The following is an 18,877-nucleotide window of genomic DNA, read 5'->3' as shown; positions in this document are numbered from 1 at the left end:
CTCCACAGTTGGAATGTAAATCTTTTCAGAGGCTTTCTTCTTATGTGCTCAGTCCATTATAATGAAAATTGCAATACAAATTGGTGAAAACAGGGAGAAGCTGTTGCTATTCAGCGTAAAAAGCCAGAAAATGGCATAGGTCAGCATGCAGCGAAAGCAAACTTACATGACCTACAACCTTACATTTGACTCAAAAGAGTCAAGTACACAACTTAATAAATGTCTCAAGCCAGCTAAATTAAGCACAAAATCTGAACAAACTGAGAGGTGTTACAGTTCAGAGATTTTTACACAAGATGTGATCCAATGTGGAACTCTGCATAAATAGAACATCACTTCAGGCACATGTCAATGCTTTTTAAGGTTATAGTATGTCCTTTAAGGCAGTAAAATGACACATGGAAAGGTTAGGTTCTACGTCAGGGTTAGGGCATCATTCTTGGAGGTGAAATAACAACATTATAAAAATGTGCAGTAAAAAGCCACAAAACGGCTTGCAGTGTTATTCATAATACTAGGTTGTGTGGTGATAAAGACACGCTGAACTCTAAACAGATTCTTTCTCGAAAAGCCCATTTTTATGGAGTGAATGTTAAATCTGCTGAAGAAGATGTGTTAAAACTTGGGCGTGAGAAAAGTTGGGGAACGAGAGAACAACTTTTGATAGGGGTGTAAAAAAAACTATTCCAAGGAGCCTTGAAACATGCAAACTATATCCAAGTCCCTCCAAAACACCAGATTTGTGCTGACAAAACAGTCACCCATTTCTCCTGTCCTTTTGAGCTTATATAGTTTGTGAGCAATCTCAGCTCAATCATTGTTGACAAAAGCTTAATTTAGCGCATGTGTATATGCATGCAGGATCCACAGGCACCAAAGATAAACTGACAACCTGAAGGGAAATCCATCTCTGTCGCTGTCACTCGTGAATTATTGCCAAAAACCATGACGCTGTCTTCTTTTAATAATTTCCCAAGAGTCTAATAAAAGTAACTCCATCTCCTTGCCAGATTAATGACGGCAACTGTGGTATCCAGCCAGGAGGAAAAGGAAGACTTTTGCCGCTGTGGGCAGAAAAGTTGTCTCTTTTGACTTCTGCTTTTGACAACTACAAGGTCAATGAATAACACAGAGTGCAAAGAGACGTGCAGAGGAATAATGGCTGGGAGCTCTATATCTGCTGTATGCATGCACACATTGTATCAATACCCCATAAAATAAAAACCTTACTGAGCAAGTATTTTTCAATTTACAAAAAATATAGTCTATTGCTTATTAAAAAAATCACAATTTTCATTCTCCAGGACAGGGAGACAGCAGTAAAGCATTGGAGAGAGATGGACTTCCATTCTTCTTTTTGTTATGGATGCCTTAATGCTATTAATTAAAATCCAAGCAGCCTATATAGTGACATACAAATTAATTTCTAACACAGACAGATGTCCAACTTAAAGTGGAAAATTGACCAAATGCAAATCTAAAGATGGCTTTTCTATGCATAGCAATGAGGCCATCTGCAAAAGGAACCCAGTGGAGCAGAGCATGTGTGCACAGTCAGCCTTCCCTATTAGAAAGCAACCCAAAAATGAAAAAAAAAACGTTTTTTGCTAAAGGAGTCAAGACTTTTTTTTTTTAAACTGTGATCAGTAAAAGCCACGGATCCGTTGGCGGGGGAATTATTAATGCACCATAATTGTATACAAGATAACTGTGCTGACTATGTTTGAATAACTAACAGCTGCATTTAATGGAACATTTAATTGCGCTTAAAGGCTTTTGTAGAATAAGCGCTTTGTGACGCTCATACATGCTGTGGACGTGACACTTTTCACTATACCCTCCAGGCTTACCTTTTGATTAACTTATTACAAGCCTAGTACTCATTTAGAATTCACTAAACCTAAAACCATATTTAAAAAAATATTGGTTCATAAGACAAGTATTTTTAATCACAATTTTTAAAAGATCAAGATCTAAACTTTGCTGAAACAGGCATCACCATAACACGATCATTGTAACAAAGTCCCATAGATTTCCGATAAAGATTTGATAACTGAAATGAAAGCCTTTTGTATTCTCTGGATGGCAACAATGAACAATACAAATATAATGAGCATGAAAATTAAAAAACAAACAAAAAAAACCCCACAAAAATGCCTTCTATAATAAAACCTGAAAAAATATATTGGCTAAAATAATCAACCTACTGTTAAAGCAAATATGGCACATGAAAATATTCCACTCTAGAATTAATAGATAAATCCTGTTAAAATGATCCATTAAGTTGTTATTACTGAATATTTAAATTACTGTCTCCCTCCCACATTACATTCCTCTTTCTACCGCTTTGCACATAGTACATGAACTATCAACCTTTTTTGAGCTGGTTGGTGAAAAACAATGGTCCAATTTTTGCTGAATACGAATCTACAAAAAGGGGTTTAAAAGCTAGGAATACCATGACGATAACCTCAGCATAATTTACCATGAACAATTAACTGACCTCAAGCTAAAACTCTGCCAGTGAACCTGACACTTCCCCATGCCAACGTCAAGATTGCTCTGCCTATTTCCTTTTGAGTTAACCTACAAGCAAATATAAGTGGGCTACTTAAAATACTTTAGCCAGCAGACAGTCTTGTTGCTACACACCACTCTGCAACCCTCTTCCAGTCTAAGTTTCCACCATTCATTTTTGTTTCTTTCTCCCCTTGACTTTACTGGCTTTAAAAAAAAATATTTCATGTTCTTTGACATGGAAGAGCAGGGTTGTGTTCTCCAATCATAGGCTATACAAGTGGCTGGCAGGTGTGGGAACAGAAACATTCTGGCAAATATGAATTAGTAGAGATGAAATAACAATCCTACTTTGACTAAAGAGGTTCTAAAAGAAGTGTTACTAGTACAGTGCTGTGTGGCTACTATAAGCTGCATCTATGCAGAGGTGCTCTTATTTCCACCCACAGTCCAGCTGGGTATATGTTGGGTTAATTTTGGCTTCTAATTTAGCTTTAGGTGTTGATTGAACATGAACGGTTGTCTGTCTTTCTGAGTTGGTCATGTAATAGACTCTAGTTTAACGCTGAAACCTAGCTGGATGAGCGACTGAGAAAAATTGAGTGCTCTGGAAGTCTACTAAAAGAATGAATACCTCTTTTTCCAAAGATAATCTCATATTTAGAGTCTCTAAAATTTCCAACAGGCATTTAACAAAACTGAGATCTGAAATGCTGTTTTTAACTCATTTTATTTTTATCATTCAGTGAGCTTTTTTACCCACACATTTGTTGTGGTACCTCACTTGTTTGTTTGCGTTTTTCCTTTAATTTGTCTCTATAGTCAAGCAAAGCAGGCATTCCCCAGTGACCCCTGAAGGCATCCTCCTCAGCTTCTTCTTACACTCTTGTCTGTAAAATATGTAGGTCTGCTGCTGCCACACACATTCGTTCAGGGGAAACACTGCTGCTTGTAAAGTTAACATTGCTCCCCTCTGAGATGGCACAGTGGCCCAACACACAAGTGCGCCATTTTGACTTTTGGAGCAGGTGAGAGCCAGAGCCAGGATTTGGCATCGTAACTGGACTAAGCACAGCACAGCTGCTTGTTTTCCTCAGTTTTCACAGTGGAAGAAGATAGATGGTGAATCTCACGTCTCCCACTGGAAAGGTTGTGTACACACAGAGTAAAGGACACCTCAATTTCTCCCTCTAGTTCAAATCTGTTTTATTTGGTAGAGCAGCAGTGAAGCTGTTTCACTGCAACCAGATAAACATGATAACAGAAAAGAAGAAAACAGAGCAAATTCAATAAGATTATTCAACAGGAAGCACATGAAATCAAACAAATCTGACCAACCTCAAAATCAGCTCTCTTTTTTGTTAACGTAAAAAAACATAAAAGTATAATCAATAAAGGCACTCAAAATGTTACCACAATAAAATGAATATAATCCTTATCACCTTTTGTGACGCTGACCCTGCAAGCATGACAAATGGAAGCTGTTTGATTAGTGTGATACTTTCAAAGTATTATCTAAAATGTGTGAACATCAGTATTATCTCTCTATTTCACACTCTCTGACAAGTAAAATGGAAACTTATTGACTGAGAATAATGACTATAAAAGCCTGGGACTAAAATACTAATAATCAGAACACTGAAGGGCACCAGTGCTTATTTCTATTATGCTCCATCACAGATATTAAACTGATGCAGTTTCCAATAATAAATATGCTCAAAATCAGTTATAGAAAACCAAATGCATAGAACAAATTTACATTTTGTTTTTTTGCAACACCTCGAGTGGAATTAAATTTTTAGCTCCAGGTATTTTTTTTGCAGCACTTTATTGATTTAAACACAAACTCAAAGTCTTATGTAGATATTTGATGCACTTACATTACTTACGCTTTTATTTTAATATTCTGGAAAAACACTTTTTAACCCACCCATATGTTCATACATACGGAGCCCCGCAAGGGACATGGGAGGAAAAAAAATTAAGACGACTTAATTTTTTTAAATATTTAAATATTTTTTTTATATTTATATATATATATATATATATATATATATATATATATAGTTAAAAAAACCAGTTCATCCTAACTGGAATGCACTTGATTTTTCACAGACTTACTAAGAAATATTTTCTTTCTGACAACTGACTGACAAGAAATCATTAGAGATACAGTTTTGTTTGATTTAATTGTAGATGAACTGAAGCTAACAAATTAAATAAAATTTAATTTGTAATTACCTTGATAAAAGGTAATTACGCCACAAGCTGGCTGTTAAGATACCTGTCTTCTCTGAATCAGATTATGAAGTGTCTTGCCAGGCAAGTAAATGGATGATAGCCTGTGTGTTACTAGTGTGAAGCCTTGGCAGGGCAAAATATCACTTAGCCCTTTAACATGTTCCACTGATACAGATGGCTCTGAGGCACATTCATTATTTAAAAATGTGGCTTTAATATTATTATAATACAAGTTAGGAGCATTTTACTGATGAACATTCATCACTGCTGCAAATCTCTCATATGAATAATTCCACAAAACAGCATAAAATGTCACTTAGTGAGCTTGTGTTGTCAGATGTTTGAGCAACAATGGACTTTGAATGGCTGCACTTTCTGCTTGATGGAGAAAAAAAGTACAAGATGACATTAATGTTTCATGTTTAAAAAAAAATTCATCGCTCATCTCAAAATTGCCTCATTCTCTGCACCTTCAAGAATTGCTGTTCCCTTAATCACCACGGCGTAGTGGATGTGCAAATCCACATTTGCATCTGAGATACGTTTCCGCCTGTTTATTCAGTCTTTGAGGATTTCCGTGCATGTTTAAGACCACTTTGTTGCACTGGCTTACACTCTAATGTCAACCAAAGGGGGGGATAAGCTTATAAAGTATAAGCAAGAAAAAAGAGGAGGAGGAAGCAAATAGCATCAGAATGTGATTATTGTGTGGCTTTTGGAATGGGGGGAAAAAGGCACGGGGGGACAGAGGGGGACCTCTGGTAGCAGAAAGTGCAATTTAATACTCAATGTGCTTTTATGTTCACTAAGGGAAACTAAGCTATGCTTTTTTACTGCAAGTAGTGGAAGAGGGGCGAGGGAGCGAATTTGACTCTGTGTTGTTTTAGCTCCTCGGGCCTCACCTCTGTTAACCTACAGCACATGAAAAAGAGGAAGCTGGGAGAAGAGATCTCCCAGCTTCTTCTTGACATCTAAAGTCAGATTTCAGCTTTGCCATAATCAGCTTCTTTGTCTACAACATATCAAGGAAGGGAACTTGTGTTAAAATTTGGTGAAGAACATGGTTAAGAGCTAAAAAGAAGAGCATTTATCTTCCTTTCTGAATAATGGCCATGAAAAAAAAGATCTGTCCATAATGAATTATTCATCCATGCTCACGATGACAAAGTACTTTGTCTTTTTTCATTTGGTTTTCTTTATCATCGCATCAAAACAGCCTCAAACTTTGGAAGCCCTGTGCTCTGAAATTGTTGCTCAGCAGCAGTTATCTGCTAATCTTCAGATGCTCAAACTTTATTTGTGCGCTCCTTAACTTGGACAAACTGAGTGTAATGGCTGAACAGCTAAGGCAGGCACAGCAGATTGGGTCAAGCAATCCTTATCACTTCTCCTTCCTGTCAGTGATATTCCCCTCACAAGCTTAGTTTAATGAATCTTCAATGTGGACGAGCTGGTGCAGCAAATAAAAGGTAAGTAGGATGACTATTGCAACTTTTCCTGTGTACTTGGATCCTGGGCTAAAAGGCCCTCTAAATAAGGCTTTTCTGTCCTCGTCTCATCTCTTCCACTCACCCGCATATGACACCTTAACTCGTACCGCAAAATGTTTGACAAATGACGGCAGCTCTCAAAGGAAATTACTGAAATGGAAGGGCTGATTCATCACACTATGTAACAGCAGAGCCATTTTTTTCTTTTTTGCACTCCTATCTCATTTTTCCCGTCTTTGATTATTTTCCAGAGCTGCTTCGCTCAGTCCTACAGGCCTTCAGGCCAAGCGTTTCCACCATTTAAATATGTTATCTCTTAAAACCAGGGGACCAATGCTCTTCTTAAAGGCAGCTTTGTTTTGGCATTCGTCTTCATTTGGGTGAGGTAAAAATCCATGTTTGAAATTAAAGGCTGGTGATGCTGTGAATATTTTACATCAGTCACCTGAAAATGCCTCACAAACAAACGTACCCTAGAGGGCTTTTTCTCTATTCATCTCAGTCAGAGGGGTTTTTAGCAGCACTTTGGTTCAGTGGTGGCTGCCAAATCAGCTCAACGTCCTCTTGCCAATTCACTTTAGAGAATGTACAGTTTTATCTCTGATGGACTGCGTAGTGGGGCATCACTAAGGACAAGTCAATGAAGAATAGGCTGCATCTGAGGAAAAAAAGCAGGCAGTTTGGCTTTTTTTTTTCTTTGTTACTGCAGCTACACAAGGAAACAGACCGGACAGTCAAGTTCTATTTTTTTTTTTCCAAAGTGAACAAAGCCCTGACCATGTTTGCTCAAACCTGTTTAATATTAGTTTATAGATGCTGTTTATTTGTGATTTGGACGGTATTCAGTTTTCAATGTAGGAATTTAGATAATAATTTGATGTTTAGTATGAAAAATTTCAGCAATTTCAACTGGGGCACAATACATCTTGCTCACGCTCAGCAGTGATCATTACGCTTCCGTTCACCTCATTGTTGTGCTAATTAGCAACTTTGTCTTCCAGAATTATCTCTTTCATACTCAGTGAAAAATCTATAGCTGATGTAGCTTCTGCTCTCTCTTTCTCTCTCACAGCAGCTGCACCCACACAGAGGCTGTGAACTGTTTGAGAGAACAAAGTAAGACAACTTCTGTTGCTTCTTTCTCTCTCAGTGATAACTTTCAATGTAAAGACACAGCACACCCATTAACATTTGTATATGGTGATCTTTTCAGACATGTCACAGTTCTAAAATCACCCATCCACCAAGGGTTTTTATTCACACTAACTACATGCTTATCCACTTCACCTAACATTCCTTTTATAAGAGGGTTAATAATGGTTTGGTTTTTCCTACAAACACTGTTGCCTCATTTAGCAATGCATGTGGATGACTTCGTAACTTTGTGAAGTTACAGTTAAAAAAAACAAAACTTGCACACATAATTACTACTTATTTTTTCGAACAGGCCCTGTTTACCCTGTCTAGTAATTTTGGATTGTTCATGCTTGGCTTCTTCAAAAAGGGCTGTCTTTGTCATAATAGATTATTTCAGTAGGTAAAAAAGTGGGCTGCAATGATTCAGATTCCACCACAATCGGTTCATAAATTTTTTTAAAAAAAGGCAGTTTAATACAAAATACTGTGAAGTGACATCGTTTTTTATATGTTGCAGTCTGGCAGTCCTTTCCATTGAAGACATGGACATAGTTAAATTACCACATAATTACCACCTGCACATTCTGTAAATCTTTTTTCCTACTGATCCCTAACATGTGTCCATGCTGTAAATGCCAATAAAGTTGTGGTCAGAGGACGTTAGTATCTAAAAAGCTCTTATGAAGGCAAACGACCACAGATAGGGTAACACTTTCTAAGATTATGAAATTCATTATTAATTACCAAACAAATAAGCTAGTACTAACTCTGGAACCTTCAGTGTGTAGGGTTGGGGAACTCCAGGCCTCAAGTGCTGGTGTCCTGCAGGTTTTAGATCTCACCCTGGGACAACCAGTGTTGGGACTAACGCGTTATTAAGTAACGCGTTACAGTAACTACGTTATTATTGTGGTAACGAGCACGGTAACTAGTTATTATGCCAAAACCGGGAACGCGTTACTCGTTACTGGGATTTAGATAGGCTCGTTATTCGTTACTTCGTGAGGTGGCTATCGCGGAGCTTCCACAGATTCAATAACATTAGCAAGTGGTGGAAGTCAGCAGGTGGATGAAGGAAAAGGGAGGCAAGAGGAGAGACCCGAAGCGGCCGCTGGTCCGAGAGTGTCAGGTGAACTGATCTTCAGGTAAGTTATAACCTGCAGTCCATCTGGGTCAGATATGAACCAAGTTTAGGAGGAGTTTATTTTTGTTATGCTGACTTTTTCATACTGCGTGCTAGCTAGCATGACGGAGTTTCTATATAGCTGGGTGGTGCTATGTTACTGATGTTGAACTTTATTTTGTTCATAAGGTTAATTATTAGAGTTGCCAACCGTCCCGTAAAAAACTGAATCGTCTTGTATTCAGAGAAAATATCACGCGTTTCGTATTGAGGTGAAAAGGAACACAGTTTGTCCCAGACTTCAGCTACAATGGAAAAGACACAAAGTTATTCTGTATCTTTGCTGCACAGCTGCCTCTTCTTCTCTCATCCTCTCACCCTCCCTCTCCTGTTTCTACTTCAATCATGAAACTGATCAATGATCAGCTGATCGGCTTTTCTCTCTTGTTTATTTATCGCCCACTTTGTGCCAGAAAGAGGAAACCAGCAGATGTCACGGTAAACAACAGCAGCACGTTTACGCTTGATCAGCTGCTGTTAGAATTTATTTAATATTAATTTCTAGTATCAGCTGATGTTGGCTGGAGCCACAGCTGTAAACCTGCTGGTCATGATATGGTTTGGTTGTGTGGTGAGAGGGAAACATGAAGATGAAACCAGGAGATGTCCTTACTGGATCATCAGAGCTGTGATGGAGAAACAGGTTTACCTTTTAGGTGACATGAATGAGTTGAAGGGAAGTTATGAACTGTTTCTGAGAGACAAATAACACCAGGATCCTTTTCTAAGTAGCTGACAGCTGGTAACTGTGCAGGGGCGGATCTAGCAAAGTGTTGCCAAGGGTCCATGTAGGGCATTAAAAGGGAAAGGGGGGCACAAGGAAATACTTTCTTATTCTCATTTAAAATGTCTCACTTTTAAAAAAAATAATTATCTGAGTCTTGCAACAAACAATTGATAGATTGATACATATATACCATCAGAACAGTGTACATCACTGTCACAACAGTGTTTATTTTCATTCAAAGGCTTTATGATTTTTCCTATAATGGTGGGCCGGTCTCTAGTCAAAACGCCCGGGATGATTTTTTTGTCCCAGTCCAGCCCTGTATGCAGCTCATCTGCAGTCTGGTGTTACCTACATCTTCCTGTTCAGAAGGCAGAATTTCCGAGTTCTGAGTACAATCGAAAGCACCACGACTGCAGTTTTTGTGTTGGATGTAAAAAGCAGGCTAGGATAGAATCAGGCGTGAGATTTCTCTCGTGGAAATGTGCACATTATTTTTTCCTTTCTATTGGTAGGTGGCACAGTGCACTTGTGGCAAGTAAGCAAGCTAGAAGACTGGCAATCTTGCTGGGTATCCAGTTACGGAAGCAACACATTAACAAGAGAATTCTGGGTAAAACCAAAGTTACTTTCCCTAGTAACTAGTTACTCTGAAACTAACGAGTAACTTGAAGTAACTGAGTTACTTTTGATAGAAGTATCTAGTAATGTAACTAAGTTACTAATTTAAAGTAACTTACCCAACACTGGGGACAACACACCTGAATCAAACGATTAGTTCATTACCAGGCCTCTGGAGAACTTCAAGACATATGGAAGAAGTTATTTAGCCATTTAAATCAGCTGTGTTGATTCAAAGACACATCCAAAACCTGCAAGACACCAGCTCTCACTTCGGTCTTAGACAGTAGTTACAAAGACACCAATTCGGACACATCACAACCCAATATTGTGCCAAAATGTGTAATGGACACACATGCAGAAGCTGCATTACCATAAAATATTTAAAGGCAAGTGAACAAGAAAACCTATAGGATACATTTCAGTCATTTCACATTCAGCCCTTAATCGTCAGAAATGATGTATGTAAACGTGTTAATAATGTCTGTTTAAATGCTTTTCTGCTGTTACTGCAGCTTCTGCATGTGTCTTTTCACACTTTGGAGGAGTGAAGTGTGACATAGATACGGTGAACAGGCGTGCCTTTTACATGTTTTGTCGTGATACTGGGTTGCACATCAGGCTTGTATGTATTCTTAAATTAAACAGAATTTTTATAACAACTACATTTCCACATGTTTTTGTAAAACTGGTACTTTTTCAGTAGGTTTGTAATGCGCTCTTATATTTTATGACACCACAATCAGATCCATTTACTGATGAATATCATTTTGTAAAGTTACCTTGCAATAGTTTTTACTATTTATTTTGATTCACATATTTTACTGTGTACTAATTCTCAATTTGGCGTCGTTCCTTATATGTCCTCTGTTATCTAATGTGATCTCATTTTAAATAATATCAGGTAATTTTAGATTGCCTCCTCATTTTCAGCTCAACACATCTTCAAAACATTCAATACATGCTCTCACATAAAGCTCATTTCTTAGTCAGTGGCACTGCAGGAAAGCATCAAAGATCTATAAGCGGCAAACATTGATTTGTTAGTCAGGTCAGGTATCTCTGTTTTTTAGCAGATCCAATCTCAAAACTATCACTGCAGAAGCAGGTGTAATCACATGACAAACAGAATGAAGAAGCTGACCGTGTCTCAGACTGGTGTTTTTACACATTGTTATTGTTACCCACATTCTTAGATGCTAATCTGTGGTTTACCAAAGGTAGGCGTAAACACATTAAAGCCACGTGAAGTAACAGATTCCTCTGAAAACAGAGAATTTTAAGTGAAGGACAAACCCAGCCTATTCAATTCATTCTGCTTGATAACAACTGACAGAGTGATGTATGAACACACCCTGGAGGTATTAAGCTGTAAAAGATGTAGGTTGATAAGCCTACATAAGCCTATCTAGATATGCTCAGAATGCCGCCTCATATGTAAGCTTGTGAATACACACATTAAAGTGAGAAGGGAAGTAAACAGTATTGCTCGCTTCATGTCTTCTCTTGGTTGCTCATTGAATGTGCATGTTTACTCAAATGTCACATCAAAGCCAACACAACAATGCAATACTTGCAAGGAAACTGATTTTTTTTTTTCTAATTTCTCAGCTAAATAATATTAAGAAGATTATTCAGTTTGTCAGCTTTCAAACATTATAGTTTCTTTTAATAAAATAAATATTGTGTTTGATGTTTCAGAGTTATTTTTTTCTACAAACAACTTTTTAAATACCAGAGACTATATATAAAAGATGTAATCACATAACATAATATTCAGTGCTACAGATGCCACATTGGCTTTGTGGAGCCCAATGTAACATGTTTGGATGAGAAGGTGGAGTGCTGAGTTCTCAGCTAGCACCACCTAGCTTAGTAAACAAGTTGCCTATAAATGCGTATAGGTGTATTACAGACTTAATTGCTAATTAGTGATAATAAGTAACATATGAAAATAGTAGAAGTTTGAAGACCAAAACTTGAGTATTAAAAATGCCTATATCCAGAAGCTACAGCTACATGCGTCAGTAATTAGCTACCATTATAAGTATGAAGCAAACTATCATTTTTTATACCAATTTTTCAATTCAATTTTATTTATATAGCGCCAAATCACAACAACAGTTGCCTCAAGGCGCTTTATATTGTAAGGTAGACCCTACAATAATACATACAGAGAAAAACCCACCAATCATATGACCCACTATGAGCAAGCACTTTGGCAACAGTGAGAAGGAAAAACTCCCTTTTAACAGGAAGAAACTTCCAGCAGAACCAGGCTCAGGGAGGGGCGGGGCCATCTGCTGTGACCAGTTGGGGTGAGAGAAGGAAGACGGGATCTCAAATTAGGGTTATAAACTTTAACAGACTGTAAACATTTTTTTCCTCTTGTAAAGCCATTTTAATATGGACGTCCACGGGGATTGACTCACTTTTGAAAGTAGCCTCAAGTGATTATTTAAGGAATTACAGTATTTGAATCTTTATAGTGGCTTCATTTTCAGCCCCAGGTCGTTGGGTTTTTAATTACATTTTTACAAGCCATTCAAGATTTAACATGTATTATCATTGGTGTGACACAGGGTTGTAGGAATAGTCTCCTACGTTACTAAATAAAAAATAAAATCATTTATAAGAATTAAAGATTATTCTTTAATTATTTAACGACGGTAAGCCAATATAATTTGTGCTTGGCTTACAATCACAAAAAATGAATACTTCAAGGAAAAAAAGGCAAATGGAAAAAAAAAGTATCTAAAATATTCTGGTACAATTGTGCCTTCTATAGAGAAGAAGAAAAATAAATATATTAAATACACTCAACCTGACATAATAGAGCACGTCTATTATGGCTTATATATAATAATTATACTTATAAGCCCTGAGGAAGCTTATGTTAGTATACAAAATAATAATTATAAAATGAATTCCATAAAATAAAATGAAAGCTTGGCAACCACTGTTATAATACACATTTTGCCCAACAGTTTTGTAAGTAAAACTATTAAGCAATAAAGAGGTTGCCTCACTAATGGCTGCCGGTGGATTTTTGGCAAGAACATTAGGTAAGGTCTTAAGTGCATTTAGTCCTAATGGTTCATTAATTAAAAATGGTAAGAAAAATAGCTGTCATTTAACACGGAGGTTCCCTGTCCTTACATAGTTCTAATTCCCTCAACTAAGGGCTTAAAAATATTTTAATATTTCTATTTTGCATTTGAAGCAGTGCACAGTTGCTCATCAAGGTCCTTTCACAGACTGTAAACTGCATAAAGTAAGTGGTAGTAAGTGGTTAGGACTTGGCAAGTACTGACTACTGGATGGGCTTTTCTTGATTTAGTCCAATAGCTACTCTCTAAAAGGAGAGCAAGAATAATTATGCTTGCAACATCATGAGTACACACACAGCCAAATCAGTGACGCTATCTTTTAATAAGAAAGTAACGTTTGGAAATAAAAACCTTTTTTGTAATAATGTGTATTATTAAAGAAAACATATACAGCATTTGATGGGGTAGTTGGACTCCCTTTATAGTTCACCTGAATGAATAAATGTAAAAAGGTAACAATCCCACGATGACCTCTTATCAATTTGCGTACTATTCAACCAGTGGAAAGCATATCAATGGGCTCTTAATATGCAGGTACAAATATAGTTGTTGAACGTGTGCATACTAAATAAATTTGGAGAATAAAATAAAACAATAAAAAAAGCAAAAGCAATCACTGATTGTTGACACAAGCTCCACTTGTTAAAATTAGCCAAATCTGCTGATTGTATGGTTACCACTGAAATACACCATACTGGCTGTGATTGAATTAATTCTTTAGTGAGGGGGCTAATCAAGACCACTTTGCTATGTTTTGAAAAATACAATAATTATGTTTATCCAGTGAAGCAGCATCCAAGCAAATTGGAACAATGACTCAATGAATGGCTGCGTTCATAGATAGAATGCTATAACAATGGGAGCCATTTAAACGATTGGCAAATAATGTGATTCCGTTATTATGTGTGACTCAAGCCCAAAGAGAAGCTGACTTTACCTTGATGGCGGTGGAGGCGATCTGGATGTGGTGCAGCTTGTGCAGGGTGCTCTCCCTGTCAATGAAGTAGGAGGCGGCCAGCTGGTGCAGAGCTTCCAGCGTCACAGCTGTGCCATTCGATTCACTCGCTTCTGATGTTCGACTCAACTTTCGCTTGTCCACAAATATCATTAATGACTCTTCCCCTGCAAAAACGCAGACGCAGTGACACATACAGATTGATTATTTATGACTCCTCCATGCGAACATCATCATACTCTTTACATTAAACTCATAAAGATGGAAACCTGCTAAGAGAACAAACAGCCCTTGTTACTACACCCTAATTTAGTGATGACTCTATTGCTGTGTTGCACAAATTGAGATTTGTAGAAGTCTTATTAGTTATTATTTTTTCAGATAAAAGCTACATAAGTTTTCCACAATTGATCCTGCTAAAAAAAATTCCCCACCATTGCGCTGATCTAAAAGTGGTGGGAATGTGCCAGGAAACAAACAAACAGGGAAATTAAGAAGACTTCGATGCAATAAAAACTGGACATAGGCACTGAAGGACGTGCAGTTCAAAAATCAGCATTGCAAATTTTTTTGTACAGAGGTTGCAAAACACAATACTTTTTGTTAGCCAGCATAACTTTATATATTACAATATTTTTACAGAGCACTACTAGCACAGGCTAAAGGTAATGCTGCGTGTTATCTTTGGCGTGCAGCTGTATTTTCTTTCCTTTTGTTTGCAACCAATAATGTGCAAGATTGTCTCTCCGATCTATTTGAATACTGTTGGTATTCAGAGTTTATGCACAAGAGACAAAAGATGAAAAGAGCCAAACAGAGCAGCTGGGAGGTGATTGAACACCAGATAGCTGGGGGCTTTGCTGCACATTACAGCACTCAGGCTAACTTAGATCTATTGTTATGGAAACAGATGATCTACTGACATTTTCAAAGACAGATTTTACATGTTGAGTCAGAAAATCTGCGTTTAAAAAACATACAAATGATTCCACATTCTTGGCCAAAATTAACTTAAATATTTAGAGTAGTTGAACGTGTGCAAAACAAAAAGCTTTTGAGCATTAAACATGTTTAACTGACAGACTCCCTGCTGCTAGAGGTTTACTCTTATTCTGAAGATTACCCTTGATGGCAATTTACTTATTTGACAGACTAAAGTCAAAAGCAACAAGAATAGGCAGACAGAGACACTGTGCCTGCATATGTACTTGGTTCTTTTCAATAGAATAGTAGTTGGAACACAAGTTACAGCAATAAAACTGTGAAACTAAATAAAAAAATTAAAGTCCCTTTAGCATTTTTTATTTGGGTTTTGAAGTAGAGAAGAGAATTTTAAAGATGAAAGGGAAGTGAAAACGCTCCAAAGTCTCAACAGACAAGCAAAACATGAGGCTTTTTTCCCACTCTGTCAAATTCACTCTGGGTCTCAAGCTGAAATACTTGTAAAGATCCTGAAAAAGTTTCTTTAACTCTCTGTGGTCCAAGTCATCACCAGTGGTGACTGGGCTAAGATTAGTGTTAGGGTAGGGACAGAGTTATGGTTGACACCTGTGATGACTTTGACATCAGAGGGTTAAAATTTCTTGTTGTGTAAAAAAGGCTGTGTTCATCTGGCTTCCTAAAACATCACCTTGTTATTCATGTTTTAAGACAAGTCAGTAAAAGCAAAGATAACCACAAGCTGTGTTCTTTATTTACCTCCCAGTGTAGCAGAGAGCAGGAAGTGGGTCCCGTATTTCCTGATAATGTTGTCTGTGATGGCGCTAAGACTGGGCCTCCTGCCCAGCTGCCTAATGGTCTGGAGGAACTCGGGGTCCAGAGGCAAGGAAAAGCCATTGTTCTCTTGTCTCTCCAGGGCCAAGCTGTTCACCTTCCATCGGCCAAACTCCCTGCAATTTCACACAAACACATGCTCACTGTAAGCAAAGGAAAACAACAACATGAATGTTGCATTCAAGCTCGCTTGAAAACAGTCCAGCTGAAGCCAAATGTTATATGGACTCCTCCATAATAAGGTCTTGATTCCTTTGCCTTCAATATGTGAGAAGAATCTCTGTTTTGGCTGTTTTGGGACATTTCCTCTAGACACACAATGCAAAGACTAAATCTACCACATTGATCTGAACAGTAGTTGCAAAGAAATGAAAATAGGGTCCCTTGCCGTTTTAAAGCAGGCAGGACACAGCTTACTCCTCACAATGAGGCCCATATTCAGAACTGTTCCTTGCTGGGCATAAAATGTGATGTATGCATAACCTCTAAGTGAATCATGTGTGCCACTCTTTAAAAGATGAATGATCTCATGCTGTTCCTACCTCCGGCTCACCATGGTGTAAAAAATATTGTGTTTTTCCACCAATTTTAAATAATAGAGCAATCTTTTCACATCTCCAGTCACTGTTTGAGGAGCTGTCGCTGGACAGTCTGTAATCATGCGTGGAGTCTTGCTGCTTTTAGGACCTCTTTTGGAGAGAACAGGCTTCATCTGTAGCCGATTGATATTCAGCCTCGCCTTGGAGTATGCCAGCTGCCTTTATCTACCAAGTGCAGACTGAGTGCTGCGGCTTGATGCATAGATTAGTGCTATTCAAATACAGCTGGTAATAAATAAGGTTCTTCCCGCAAACTAGCAGGGGAGAAATCTAAGACCTTTCAGTCATATTGGGTAGTTGACTTGGCTTTTGGGAAATTTGCTCGAGGCGTTAGGGTAAAATATAACCTGTTATATCAAAGAATGGCTGCAACACAAGCATAACATGTCTCCTCAAAGATGTATTACAAAACCAAATGAACTTTAACCTTCTGAGATCTGATTTCTCCATTTGCAACAACCCCAACCTAAACCCTTGCTTTAATCGTAGGCAATCAGAATATGAATATATTGTTTTATTGAATATATCTCCAAAGTGTTAGCAATCAGGGAACAAAAACATTAAATGTTCTCACTGGAAGACATCAAAAACTATCTAAATGTTTCCAGATAGGTCTTTTTTACCTTTTTCCAAAACATATGTTTAGGGATAAGTTTATTACTTACGAGGAGTTGATTAAAGTAAATCAAGTTCTGGGAAATAATTTTAAAACAATGAACCTTTATTGCTTGTCCTTCTTTTACGCATAAACTGTTACAATTGTTATTACTCATAATGTCCAAAGTTTAAAAATGTAAGTCAGCATAGGCTTTGCGAGGCAAAAGTCCACACCATCGGTTACACACCATCGGTTACACACCATCGGTTACACACCATCGGTTACACACCATCGGTTCAAAAAACTGAGCATTTTGTTTTTGTTTTCATTTTAAATTTGAACTTTTAAATTCACTGCAGAGCCTGATCAACTTTTACACCTATAAATATGTATGTATAGAAATATATTACATGAAACCCAGACAGATCATCTAAGATTTAAATCGTCAACAAATATTACCAGAAATTTTGATTTTGATTTGATTTGATTTTTTATTGATTAGCATTCAAATATCTCAGTGAAAACAGAACAAAGATCTACCACAAAGCAAGAAAGCATGAGACAAGGCTAATCAAAAGGTATTGGCTGAAGCATTTGCTTATTATGCCAACCCTTTTCACAAAATATATTTTTGTATGCAGCTCCTGTACACAGGGCTCGAAGCAAATAATAAAACAAAGCAAAAACCAAACAAACAAACAAACAAACAAGAAAAAAACCCAAAAAACTTTCCACCTTAGATAAGTAACTACATCAAGGCAAAAGAATCAAGAGGGGTTTTTTTTTTTTTTGGGGGGGGGGGGGGGTTGCTCTTTTCATTCTTGATTTATATATTTTTCTAATACTCTATTTTTAAACATATTTTTAAATACCAGAATGATGAGAAAAAGCTAACTATTTATTTTCATTTGTTGCTGTTACTCAGCAGAGAATACTGAAGAACATCTCTACAGTATTTAATTGTGTCCAACATTATCCCTTTTTATAAATTGATTGTGTAATGGTTCACTGTGCAAGATGCTCTAACACAGCAGCACCTCATGTCAGTTCTTTCGCATTATATATTATTTTAAATTACAATTTCCACAAAACCTTAACCACTGAAAAGGTGCCCACCAGTTTCCATGCTTACCTTCAATTAAGTGGGGACCATAATTGCATACTATATTGCATTTTAAGTCTTTATCAATATGACAATATCTGAAAACCTAAATGCTGTAGGTCACCAGACTAATATACCACTGTCATTAAACAAACACTCATAAACTCCAGAAGATTTTTAATTAGTAAATGAACAAATAAATATATGAATAAACAAACAAACAAATAAATGCAGTCTACCAGTGGTGACCTAACTTATAAAGCTTCATATTGTTTTACTACTATTCTGAGATGCAGAAGCCTTCTTTATTGCCCACAATATTAAAGCCAATGTTGAGATGTAGGTCATGTACTGCAGTCTTTTTTTGTTACAAACTCTACTTCATATGTTTCCCTAACTGTCATTTTCACAAATGTGTCCATGCCCTGGTTTGTGTGTTGATTATATCCAATATTCACAAAACTGTACATGCACTTAATAACAAAATAATGTACTTCGATGTACCTGTTCGCTGATCTGCACACTGTTGATTTTCACACCTTTTTAATTTTGATTTATTTTATACTTGTATCTGGTCGGAAATTGCACAGCGTTAAGCATTTCACTGCATGTTGTACTCTGTATGATTGTGTATGTGGCAAATAAAAGTTGAATTTGAGATTTGAATATTCCTGAAAACTGAAAACAATATTCCTGTATCTTTATCATTTTCTTCTTTCAGGCACATAAAACATAAACATATGGTCAGTGTAGTTATTTTTTTACTCAGCTCTGCTGGGATTAGCTGATTGTCGTCTTTGTAGCTTGCCAGTACGTGTGTTGCC

The 18,877-nt window shown here is 37.2% G+C and overlaps 1 protein-coding gene across 2 annotated transcripts in view; it reads right to left on the bottom strand.

Moving 5' to 3' along the window:
• The window catches only part of LOC146649381 (BMP/retinoic acid-inducible neural-specific protein 3-like), a 58,977-nt gene that overhangs the window by 18,795 nt on the left and 21,305 nt on the right, over positions 1-18,877 (bottom strand). For both annotated transcript variants that reach the window (XM_085387339.1, XM_085387340.1), the window contains 2 exons: positions 15,680-15,870; positions 13,964-14,148 (listed from right to left, as the gene is read on the bottom strand). In XM_085387339.1, the coding sequence (XP_085243465.1) occupies positions 13,964-14,148; positions 15,680-15,870 (376 nt within the window). The remainder of the gene's footprint in view (positions 1-13,963; positions 14,149-15,679; positions 15,871-18,877) is intronic.

Source organism: Rhamphochromis longiceps, linkage group LG17 (genome assembly GCF_057381845.1).
Source record: "Rhamphochromis longiceps isolate RC_006_pf linkage group LG17, R_longiceps_female_GT1.1, whole genome shotgun sequence".
NCBI lineage: Eukaryota > Metazoa > Chordata > Actinopteri > Cichliformes > Cichlidae > Rhamphochromis > Rhamphochromis longiceps.
Note: the sequence above shows the minus strand (reverse complement) of the source record. Positions and strands in the feature narration are given on the sequence as shown.